We start from the raw sequence: 12,583 nt of genomic DNA on the forward strand, positions 1-12,583 counted from the left end.
CTCCACTTGACTAGAGAACATGATAATCACAAAACCAAGAATCAAGCATGCACGTGACCTCGAACTCTCAAGTATCAACTCCAACAATTTAACAACCTTTTAAATCAACTTCAAAATTGTCACAAATACTCTCAAGGTCATACGCAACTCATTTGCCACCTTTCACTAACTAAAACCTGCCTATTCCAACCAAATGCTGTCTAATTAGATCCCAACAGTTGGACTACAACGGAATGCGAAGATAATTGCTTCATGGCAAGAAGAACATAGTCCATTGATGTAGGACTATAACTGAGACAAGCTGAATTAAGCAATGGATCAAGGTCTGTTCCATTAAGTTAATCCTCAACCTATCAGCAAAAATATAGTGCTAATAATAACAATAATATAAAATTATATATATATATATATATATATATGGAAAGAGTCTGGCTGACTCAACTAGACTGGGTCGCCCTTTGTCATCAAATAAGACTGGGATTCCAGTCTGAAACCCACACCATCCAAAGGCAGAAATGTACTGTAATCAGCTCTAGACAAAAATAGGTAAACCTGTATAAATCCCATCAAATTCAGGTAGCAATCAGTACATGGACCCCTCAGGAGAAAGAGAAAAAGAAGAGGGGAAGGAAAACATCAAGAATAACTCAATAAGGGAGCACTATTTTCAGACTTAGCATGCGCACATAATCACGAAATCTAAAGTTCTCAGAACTATCCTAAAAAATAAAAGTTCAACTGTTAAATAAGCATCAAGGAGTGAAAAAGAGACGAGAAGCTTTCTTGAGGAGACTGGAATCCAAAGCCACCCTTCTACTCCTGCAAGGACAGGAAAATGGCATTAATACTAGAAGTGCTTAACAACAACAAAAATACTAGCTAAATCAATGATCATTCAGGTGAAATAGTAACAACCATTTCCACCAATATACCATCTGATCCCCCAAAACTCCTGAATTGTGCACTCAGTGAGGAATAAAAAGCAGCAATACACAGATCCAGTAATGCAATTAAGTTCTATGGAAATTAACATAGTTACAAGTTTTTTCACAGCAAAAAAAAATAAATAAAGGTACTGTTGGAAGCCTTTGCAAAATATCTAAAACTCATTCTAAAACACCAGGAAACATAAATGAAGATTAAAGGTTTAAAATTTCAAGGAACTTTATAGGGATAAGGAAAAGAGGCAACCATTATGGAGGCATATCAGTTACCTTTGACGGGCTAAGTCCACCAATTGAGAAAACACTAGCAATCACAATATACAAACAAAACTCATGCAACCAGCATCTATCAAACTAAAGCATTCAATAAGCCATTTGACCCATCAATCCCTCAAAATATCTATTTTTAACCCAACGAGGAAAAAGGCATGCCTCTTGTTTTTTAATTTTCTTTTTCAATAAGTAATACTACCTCCGTCCCAAATTGTTATTCCTATTTAGAAAACCCTTCTTTTTAAGGGAACATCATTTATTATCTTGTCTCTTGATTAAAAAGACATAAGTTTCCAAAATTACCCTTAAACAAAGTTCTCAAAAAAATTTATCATTTAAACTGCTTGTGTTTGGTGGGGGCATAATAGGAAACTCAATAAATTAATGGTTTTTAATTTTAAAAACAGGACAAAATTTTGGGAAATCCCAAAATGGAATACTAGACCAACAATTTGGGACAAATGGAGTAAATTTTATTGATATATAGAGAAAAAACTTGACGTCCACAATTCTACAAAGTTCTCCTAAAGAATTACATGAAAGGTAAATCACATTCTAAAAGAAATTGATTATATAAAATCTACAAGCAAATTTGTATCACTAGTTTCCAAAGTGTGGGATCACTTGAACAATGATCTCAAAAACAAAGATTTTGTGCCAAAACTAAGATCTCCAGTACCTTAAAAACACAATTATTCCTCTCCTCCATATGTCCCATGATAAGAATAAAGGGGATAATTCCAAGCAAAACAGCTTCCGTATTTACCTAACCAATTCCTCCATGTTAGAAGTAGCTCCACAACACTCTTAGACATTCCAAATTAAACCCCAAACATAGAAAATAAAGTCCACAACTCTCTTGCAACTATGCAGTTGCAATAAAATATTACCCTACCCTAAAAAAAGAATGTCACCTGGAAGGACTTTCCCCCGTGTTGCTGACCACACAAAGAATGCAACTCGTTTTGCAGCCTTAGTTTGCCAAATACTCGTATAAGGAAATATCCCACCACAAGACCCCTGCAAAGCCTCATAATAAGACCAAACATCAAACTTACTGTTACCATTCAAACTCCATCTCAAGCAGTCAAGGCTCACTAAGGATGTTGGAATACAAGGTGTCAAACATAGTCAATTTGATCCAATACCCAATAATTAAAATCACACCCAAATATGATATTCCATGATCATGGTCCCCTTGCATTTGGAATCTCCAAATAGGAGTGAACAAAGCCATCCTTGTCCATTTTTATTGAACACAAATCTGGATATAATTATTTCAAAGCTCAACTCTCACACCATATGTCATGCCAGAACCTCAAACTATGACCATCTCCAACCTCATGATGAATATAACCAACAAAACTCTCCTAGTCTGTCCCAATGCTTCAACATAAGCTGCAACCATGGGTGCTTCTAATTACTCTGTTGTCTACTGACCCCATGCTTCCCATATTTCATGCCAACAACTCTTCTCCAAAGATGATCCACTTCCTCTCCAAAGTGCCATAGCCATTTTCCCAATGGGGACCAATTAAAAGTTCCATGGTCTCACCCCAGCCCCCATTCTTGTGTAATTTTAGATTCTTTTTTATAAGTCTTGTGTAATTTTAGATTCATCTTCCATCCTCCTCTACACCAACACCCCCCCCCCCCCTCTCTCTCTCTCCAAAAAGAAAATTTCCACTACAATCTCTCCAACGATTAGCCACATAAGTAACTTCCAAACTGTTCACCTTGTATGACAATCCAAAAAAATTGAGTTTTAAAAGCCCATTTATCAAAAAAAAATTCAGACACACCAGTCAGAGCCATTGGACCCATGAAAGTCTCCTTTTTTGGCAAGAGCAAAGCCATGTCTATGGAAGGAGCTAACTCTACTAGATTCAAAACACAACAATAGAATACAATTATGCATTTCAAAGATGTTGGCATAGAAAAATTTTGATAAAGAAACATCATCTGATACCAAAAGAAACAAAATAAGGTAACTTTTTTATCAACAAATTTCCTAGGGCACAAGTTCCTAGGGGCCAAATTACAGTTTTGAATCCAATCTGTTTGGCATCAGCTTTTAGCACCAGTTTTTAAAACCTCATTTTTTTCCCACTTTTTCTCACTTTTTTCAAGGTACAAGTATACTTTAGCACACTTTCAACAAAAAGTTTTCAACAAAAGACTAGATAAATTGTTTTCATACGGACACTCATTTGAAATGATCAAATGACAAGGCTATGAAGCAAGAGACACCACAGCCACTCACCATTAACAAATTCCTAGAAACCACAATATATGTACTCTGTTCCCATAACTAACTATGGCAACTATGACCAGAATCTAGCATAGTTATTAAATCCATACCAAACCACCAGTTAAACCGTGAAACCTGTGAACCAAAGATTATCCGAAATGGTTTGATGTAAAATACCGGATATGCAATGACCCATTTTATCAAACCGTGTAAACTAACGGATTGCAAAAGTTTATCTTTTTAACCTGTGGATGAAAGGAAAAAAAAAAAATGTGTGTATCTTTGACAAAACTCAAAAACACTGAACTAAACTACTTAAGTCACTGAACTTTGAAGTCATCAGTTGTATTTGGAGATTTAAATTATTTTGTTATGTTCTAGGGTTTAATGATTAAGCTAAAAACTTATTTTGAATTTCTATGAGATAAGTTTTTTCAAGACTTTTGGACTATATAACTTGGTTATTGGATGATTTATGCGAATGATGTGGTTTTTTTTTTTTTTTTTATTCTCTAATTTTATGTCATATGATGTAATTTTTTTATTGTTATAATTTATTAAGTTACCTAAATGAAGTATTTTTATTTTATTTTAGTTTCTTTTTATTATTATAAATATACTATTTGATTAACTAATAAACCTACAATTTAACCAATGAACCAGTGAACCAATTCTTCAGCCAGGTCAACCTCCGGTACAGTTATGATAACTATGGAATCTAGATCAAAATGTGGTAAGCTATGACGATTGCAAGGGCAGATGATATCAGAATTATCCTCCTACTAAGACACATGTAATTCTTCATCCAATTTATGAGACAGTTGCATTTTCTCATACCTATGTTCTCCAGTCCTATAGTTTTAGAAGTTCTTACAGAACACGGTAGTAAAATGCTAAGTGGGCCAACTGTTAATTTGACATCCTCAGCCTAGATTAATCACAACAGACATCTGACATTATCCTGTCATTGAAGCATTATGATCTCAAACCAGTGGGGAACAAAATAATACACGTTCTCAAGGTCATTGCACCACTCAAGGTCTCACACACACATTACACTCAGTGCTACATTAGAGATTAGAGTGGGAGAATGCACACACACACTCCAAAAGCCACAAGACAAAGTCATACCTGTTCCATGGCTGTAGGTTCACTATCCCTCTGTTCCTCCACATCTTCTGGCCCACCATCACCCTCATTCTGACTATTGGAGACCATATTCTCATCCTTCTCTTTAACGCCATTTGCCCCAGTCTCAGCATCTAATTTCAAATCAGAAGGAAGCTGACCTGACTTCAATGCCTGCTCATCAAAACCAAGTTAACTTGTGCCTTGCATTCTTTTATTCTTCATTACGCTCAGTGTTATGTAACTAGCATAAAAAGAAGACAGTCTAAAAATAAAAAAGTAATTTCAACTAATCAAAATGTAAGAACCTTTTCAAGTCTTGCAACCTCTTCAAGAGTCTGGGAGTTCACAATGGCAGCCTACATACAGGTGAAAAGACGTTAAACATTAGAGAACCTTGATTATAATCTTAAACATGAATCTAATGACAATGACAGAGGCATACTCAAACATTATATGAAAATAACATTGTAACAAGAAGTCTCAGGGAAAAACTTGGCTCACTAATTCAAACTAAAGTTGAAAGATGTCTACCTTTACTAATTATAGATTTGAACAGTTTTGGCCAACGAAAAGTCTTATGTGCATGACTGTGTGATTGTGAAGGAATAATATTGCTAAGAGTTCAAATTCCCAAAATCCACAACCACTCAAAATTTCAAGTACTGGGAATTGGAATAAAATAATGTTGAAAGATTTTTTTACAATTAAAAATAATTTATTAAAACAAAAGACTAGGAGATTACATAGGATGTGTAACCTACTACTCCTAAGCAATTACAACCAGAATTCAACAAACCTAAGAATCTTAAAACGATACAACAGGGATGTTGCCTAATACATTCATCCAATCATACAAAAGATCATAACAGGGACTGTTTAATAATGTGAATTGGGCGTTCAACACCATCAAAAGCACTGCCATTCCTTTCTTGCCATATATTCCAGAAGATGCATAGAGGCACAGCCCTCCAGGCTCTTAACAAGCCAGGATTTTAACTATTGCATTTGGCATATCCCAAGAAACTCCAAATAAAGCCAACACTTCTTGATCATGACTTTCTAGAAACCTAACAACAATCCACCGTCCATCTTTCCACCATTCTTACACATACAACACCAGTCCAAAATTATAATGTGCTGCTTATGCAAATTATCAACAGTCAAGGAAGAAGAACTAGACACTAAAAGAATGCCATAAATATGTTATATAAGGATAAATTTACTACGAGCTTTTATTTCCAAGAATTGCAACCACTTGAAATATTTCATTTCCAAGAGACACCAATAGATACTAGACCTCACAGTACCTATTAAAAAAAAAAAAGAGATACTAGACCTCACAATCCTTTAGTGGACTCCAAAACAACGGATGCACTACCCTTAAAACTAACATGCACAATAGAAAGAAAATAATCAGCCATAGATATTATCCAATCAACAACTATCTTGAAAACATAGACTCCAACATTTTCTGAGCAACCTCAATGCATCAAAAGTTTGAACATTCAACTCCTGCCAAGCATCCACGTATGGCAATGCAAAGAAGATATTAAATCTTGTATCTCTATCTTTAGAAGCAATTTAATTTATTGAAGAAAAGGCAAAGGGCCTTGAAGCTCAATTGGCACTTTTTGGTATTTCCAACATAAGTGTCCAGGTTCAAATCCCCACCCCAAAAAACCAGGTTCAAATCCCCACCCCAAAAAAAAAAGAAAAAATTGTTTATTGTTATTGTTATTGTTATTGTTATTGTTATTGTTATTGTTATTGTTATTGTTATTGAAGAAAAGGACTACCTCATGTACAAAAGGAATAACAAAAGCCCTCATGTACAAAAGGAATAACAAAAGGACTACCTCTTGTTGTTGTTGTTGTTGTTGTTGTTGTTGTTGTTATTGTTATTGTTATTGTTATTGAAGAAAAGGACTACCTCATGTACAAAAGGAATAACAAAAGGACTACCTCATGTACAAAAGTAATACACAAGATAGCCTACAGAATTACATTCAAAAAATTGTGAGCAAATGAAAGAGATTCTACAAAGTCTACAATGGAACGATTATCATTGAGACCCAATACAATAAACTATTCAAGTAGAAATCTAAGGAAAGATGTCTTCAGCTGCATTTCCAAAGCTTCAACATCTTCAAAAGGGCACTAATTCCACTCCCTATACAATATCCACACCAAGCATAAGGGGTTTAAATCTTTTTCTCTCTCCTTCAAAGCTATGAAAATACTGTTAATAACCTCCAATCATCCACTAAACAGCCAATAAGATGATTTACCTTAAAAAAACAGAGCTTCTAAGACCATTTAGTAAAGGTAAACAACACCTTCACTCAGATAAACCTAAAATGCCTAGACATGCTAAATATCCCATAGGATAATTTTACAGACTAGTCATTTTCTTCACTTCACTAAGATAAAATAAAAAGGGCATATTAATAATAAGAAACTACATAAAAACACTAAAAGAGTTGCAACATGCATGTGACTTTATTTATTCATGTATGTGATTCATAGAAAAGTACATGCACACATGCAATATATGATATACCCCAACCACAGAATAATAAGTCTTTTCATTAAATTTATAGAGAGAGAGAGAGAGAGAGAGAGAGAGAGAGAGAGAGAGAGAGAGAGAGACAAGCCTAAATAAGAAAATTCACAACCTTCAATCCCTAAATGAGGCACATGCTTTATAATTAACTAGATCTATCACACATTGCTATGGATACTAAATGTTTAGATCAATACAAAATACCTTGATAGCTATGATTTGCTCAGGTGTTGGGGCAGTCACTTTCTGAGTTTGTTGTTCCTCTGCGACTTCTGATACATTGGGTACCTCAATAAAAGTTGTCGTGGATTCCTTTTTAGCCTCTTCTTCAACTTCTTTAGATGCAAACAAATTTCTTGCTTCCAGTCTCTCCTATTATTATGGAATATGATCATCAAAATGAACACACAATAGGAGTAAGAGATTTGAAAAAATAATAATAATAATAATAATAAGGAAGCATTGTATTGAAGTTGTGGAAATTCCATCAAATGTATGAATGAATATTCAACCTATATGACAGTAACCTCTTATTTTAGGTTTGTGTGCGTGTGTGTTTTGACAACATTCTACTCAAGGATATGACACAACTAAATATTTAAACAGAAATAGTGAAATAAAAAGTCTGGAATCAGCAGACAAACACAATATAGAAGAAAATGTAGAAGGATAATGCCTGAAATTTCTGCTTTCTATGCAGTGAAGCTTGGGGTCCAGGCTGTTGCCCAACATAGTCATAGATGCCTAATAAATATGCCAAATAATAAGTGTATAGTAACCTAGCTAAATACACCAGTTCTATTTCAGTGTTTTCTCTGTTGGTGGTTTTTCAGATTCTTATCCGATTTAGGTCCCCCCCCCCCCCCCCAAAAAAAAAAAAATACATAGTTGTTTAGAATTTCCAAAATGGTTCAAGTTTAACTTTAATAGTGCTCTTGTTTTCTATTTTTAAAGTGGAGGTCCAAATTTCAGTTAAATTGGGAAGAAAAGGTTCTTTGGAAAAATGAGTCCTCAGAATTGTTCAACTTCCTAAGAATAATGTAAAAGCACTTTGCAGCTTTATGGTTCTAAGATTTCATCAGGTCAATAAACAACCAGCAGTAAGCTTCGTTGAAACTTCAGATGGTGATACCATAACTATTGCAAGAAAGTCCCAAGGCCACCCTAAAACTTAAACCATAAAAGAAACAACAACTTGCACAGAAAACAGCAAACACTTGGTGCAATTAAAGAGCCTCACCTTGTTTTTCACCTTTTTGAAATCTAGAACCCGAAGCTGCTTTAGCTTATGAATCACATACAGCCTATAGTTGGGTTTCTTTGTAATGTTATTATCCAACAGACTAAGAAACTGTAGCTTCGGAAGGGATGCAAGAGGGTCAATCTCTACCAAGTTAACAAGCCTATTGTTCGTAAGAACTAATGTGTGTAACTTTGGCAAGAACTCTGCAATACATTTAAAAAAAAAAAAAAAACATATTCAATTATAGTACTTCTAATGTTAAATGATGCATGGTACGAAAAATAAGGAACGGAAGTGATGTGTTTACCTCCAATGTTGGGATTGATACGCGTAATTCTATTATTATTAATAATCAAAGTACCCAAACGATTAAGGAGCGGAAAGTTTTCAAGCTTAACAATCTCATTGTCAGACAAATCAATGGTGTCGAATTGGTCCTGCCACATGAAAAAATAGGGAAAATTAGGCTCATTGTTCAACCAAAACCAAGCTGCATACAAAAAACTTGAAGTTTTCATCAAATTAAACAAAAAGAAAAAGGTTAAAATATAGAGAAGGGAAATAGCTGACCTCAGTGGCACCCAAGTTTTCTATCACAGGAATCTTGTTACCTGAAAACCCAAATTAGATATAGACATTTTGGGCAGGAGTTAATTTATAGGGCACAAAGAAAGACATGAAAAAAGAAGAAGGAAAATTTTTATTTTAGGGTTTGGGGAAAGAAAGAATACCTCGAAGATCTAACTCGCGCTCCTTGATGGCATTGAAAAAATGAGGGCTTTTCCAAATCAAGTCGGCGGTGAGCCTCACCATTTTTCTTTTGAACTCTACTGATTACTTTGAAGCAGGTTAGTCGGCTACACATACAGAAAACAACGGTGAGGCGATGCGCTCTCGCCCTTTTATATTTTATTTATGTTGTACTTAACCCTCTTTTCTTTTCTTCTTTTCTTCTTTTCTTCTTTTATATTTTGGAGGCTTTTTGTGATCGCAGAATCGTACCATGTAATTTTTTATAACTAGAATATTTCAAAGTTGGATTTATATATTTATGTTTTTATTTGTGGAGATAGATTGACCTTGTCCTTTAATATTGTTTAGCTTTGCTCTATATATTCATGTTGGAATAATTTTGTACCTATGTTTTGTTATGTCAATTCAGGTCATGCACTTAAGCTTGAGTCAAGAGTTCGTATAAATTGACAATCATGATTTTCATTTGTCAATTTTAAGAAAATAAACATTAACATTATAAGAATAAGATTGACGATTGATTTTAATTTTTTTTTTTAAATATAAGTTGAACTCCATCCTTTCAAATTCTTCCAATTTGAGGGCATTAAAAAAGAGCGGTTAGGATACCCTTCAAACCACTTCTCCTTAGACATGGAAAATGAAGGACAAGTTCAGGTAGAGTTAATCAGGTTATGGATCAGAAATGGGTTGTCTTAATTGGGTTGCTAGCGAGTTGGGTCAACTCGTATGTTTCACATGCAAAAAAAGAAAAAGAAAAAAGAGCATATTGTTATGATATTCCTTTCAATACAAATAAGAGAATAAATAACAAAATACTTAAAAATTAAAGTTAAATAAAGTCTTAAGCTTACACTAGCCAAATTTTACTAATAATATCATCATTATAAAAGAAAAAAAAAGGAATAAAAAAATACTAAGGGCATGTTTGGTAAATTGTAATAAACTCTGTAATGTAGTAGTTATTCCTATGGTTTAGCTATTCTTTAGTTTGGTTGTATTTTTATTACAAGGAATATTCATTGAATAGCTATTCTTCAAAACTAGAAATAACTATTCATCTTTAAAAATGTTGTATTAGTTATTCCTTGTTAAGTGCAATAATTTCAAAACTTAGTATATTTCCAAATAAACAAACTTTCTATATACATCTAACAATTATAAAAATAAAAAATAACATTTATATCTCTTAAATTTAAAAAATAACAATTTTTAAGGAGATATAATTATATGAGTAAGATATTTCCTAAAATAAATCTTAAGTTTTATTCTAATGTTATACAACTCACAACCAAACTTATGAATATGTTTAGTTATTACATTACAACATATTTTATTTCTAATAATAAATATTACAATTTATATCGCAATTCTTATTCAGTATACCAAAAGTATCCTAAATGTTGTGGATCATGTAAAGTAATCAACCTTTTTAAGTGCCCTTGTTTGTATTGTTGTATGTAAAATAATAATAAAGTTAAATTATCTAAAAAGATAACTAAATTAAAAAATAAAACATAACATATTATATATATATATATATATTGAATTGCTCCTCAATCTAATATAACTTTAATAGTAAATCTAGTTATGTAAATGTTCATACTTGACCAGCTCTTTTAGGGTCGGTTCAAGTCCTTTACCCTAGTCCCACACAACATTTTAGTAAGTTAGGTACAGGTTGCCTTGTTTTTCCTTAACAAGGTTTTTTTTTTTTTTTTTTTTTTTTTTTTTTTTTTTTTTTTGCGAAAGAAAACGAGTGTATTAAAAACTAAGAAAGGCCAGATAAATCAGTATGATAAATAGAAAAAACCTGTGAAGGAACATACTCCATCCACACAATAAAATCAGAAACAATAATAGCGTGCCTAACTAAACTATAAGTGACCTTATTTCATTCTCTCTTAACATAAGAGTAACATAATTGATAGAAATCAAGGGAAAAAGATTTTGCATGCACAATTAAAAGACCATATGAAGATAAAGAAACATCCACCTCAGCAAGAGCATTCATTACTACCTTTGAATCACCCTTTAAAACTATTTGTGCAATACCTAGCTCCGAGGCAAACTCCAAAACTCTCACCGTAGCTAAGGCTTTAACTTCAATAGCTTGAAATGCTTAGGGGAGCAATTGAGATAGAGAAGCAATGACCATGCCTTGAGAATCTCGAATAACAACTCTGATGCCAGACTTATTTTCAGCGGCAAAAATAGCTCCGTTGAAATTAATTTTGAATGCAAGGCCATGAACTCTTCATTTCAATCCTTGGAGACTTGATTCCGCTGAGTCCAAATCAACCTCGCTATCATGACAAATAGTTATGGATTCTTATCCTGTTGTATTATCCAAAATAGGAGTTCTTTGAAATCCACAAACCGATGTGTTCATTTTTAATTTTGCCATGTAGTCCTCTCCCCTTTTTTTTTTTTTTTTTTTTTTTTAAAAAAAAAAGGCTGTTAGAAATAAAGTCTAATTGGAATGTGTAAAGTTTGGGCAATGAAAATGTTATTTGGGATGTGTAAAGGTTGAAATGTATAAAGCCTGTAAGAGAGATGTATGTCCATAATTGTACTCATTATCGCAACCTTATCCCATAAACTTTACAAGCATTTTAAGGTCCCATATATATGTGGGATTTCTTTATTGTTATGGTACACATCTAAGAGAGATCAAAAGAATTGTGGATGACTACTTAAAAATAAGAGTTTATCAATATATATTTCTTATTCCTTTTACTTTGTTTTATATACATTTCCATCATTTTACAACACATTATCAGCACGAGTTTCTACCCAATTTTGGAAAGGATCCCATTCTTCTTCAAACATCAAAGATTATTTGTGTAGTTCTCTTAACTCACTGTAAGTTTTCTTTTTACGGAATTAGTAATTATTCTATTTGTTTGTCTTTATGTTTTATGCTCATAATTTTCGTGATTTTTAATTGATTAAAATTTTTATGAGATTCACGTTTATTTAGTTTTAAAAAATTGTTAAAAATGATTAGTAATATATTATTATATATTGTCTTCACGTTTATGCATTATTACGTGTACTGATAATGTTTAAAAATGTAAGTATTGTTTCATTACAATTAAATTTGAACATGTATATGTAGTACTGTTTCATCAAAATTGTGTATGATAATATATATATATATATATATTTAGTTATTTAATTTCTTACATAATTATATATTTATATAGATGTCGAACATTACAAAACTTGAATTTGCTGCCCTTGACATCTCGGGCAAGAATTACTTGTCATGGACCCTTGATGCTGAGATTCACATAGAGGCAAAGAACCTTGGAGATACAATTAAGGTTGGCAATCAAGCATCCCTGTAGGATCGTGCAAAATCAATGATTTTTATTCACCATCATCTCCATGAAGAATTAAAATCTGAGTACCTTACAGTA

The 12,583-nt window shown here is 33.0% G+C and overlaps 1 protein-coding gene across 1 annotated transcript; it reads right to left on the reverse strand.

Annotated features, from left to right (window-relative positions):
- Positions 1-533: 533 nt before the first annotated feature.
- On the reverse strand, positions 534-9,400 carry LOC111985647 (U2 small nuclear ribonucleoprotein A'). The gene is made up of 8 exons (XM_024017301.2): positions 9,137-9,400; positions 8,976-9,016; positions 8,713-8,842; positions 8,403-8,608; positions 7,367-7,534; positions 4,905-4,955; positions 4,600-4,770; positions 534-819 (listed from the first exon to the last, which is right to left on the reverse strand). The coding sequence occupies exons 1-8, from the start codon at positions 9,216-9,218 to the stop codon at positions 814-816; spliced, it is 855 nt and encodes a 284-aa protein (XP_023873069.1). The 5' UTR covers positions 9,219-9,400; the 3' UTR covers positions 534-813.
- Positions 9,401-12,583: the final 3,183 nt, after the last annotated feature.

The sequence above is a fragment of the Quercus suber genome, unplaced genomic scaffold (assembly GCF_002906115.3).
Source record: "Quercus suber isolate HL8 unplaced genomic scaffold, Cork oak 2.0 scaffold_661, whole genome shotgun sequence".
NCBI classification, from domain to species: Eukaryota; Viridiplantae; Streptophyta; class Magnoliopsida; order Fagales; family Fagaceae; genus Quercus; species Quercus suber.

Coding starts and splice junctions, on each gene's coding strand:
- LOC111985647 (XM_024017301.2), bottom strand. CDS start 9,218: ATGGTGAGGCTCACCGCCGACTTGATTTGGAAAAGCCCTCATTTTTTC. Junction 4,956..7,366: donor AGCAAATCATAGCTATCAAG/GTATTTTGTATT, acceptor ACCTGTATGTAG/GCTGCCATTGTGAACTCCCA. Junction 4,771..4,904: donor AGGTTGCAAGACTTGAAAAG/GTTCTTACATTT, acceptor TTTGATGAGCAG/GCATTGAAGTCAGGTCAGCT.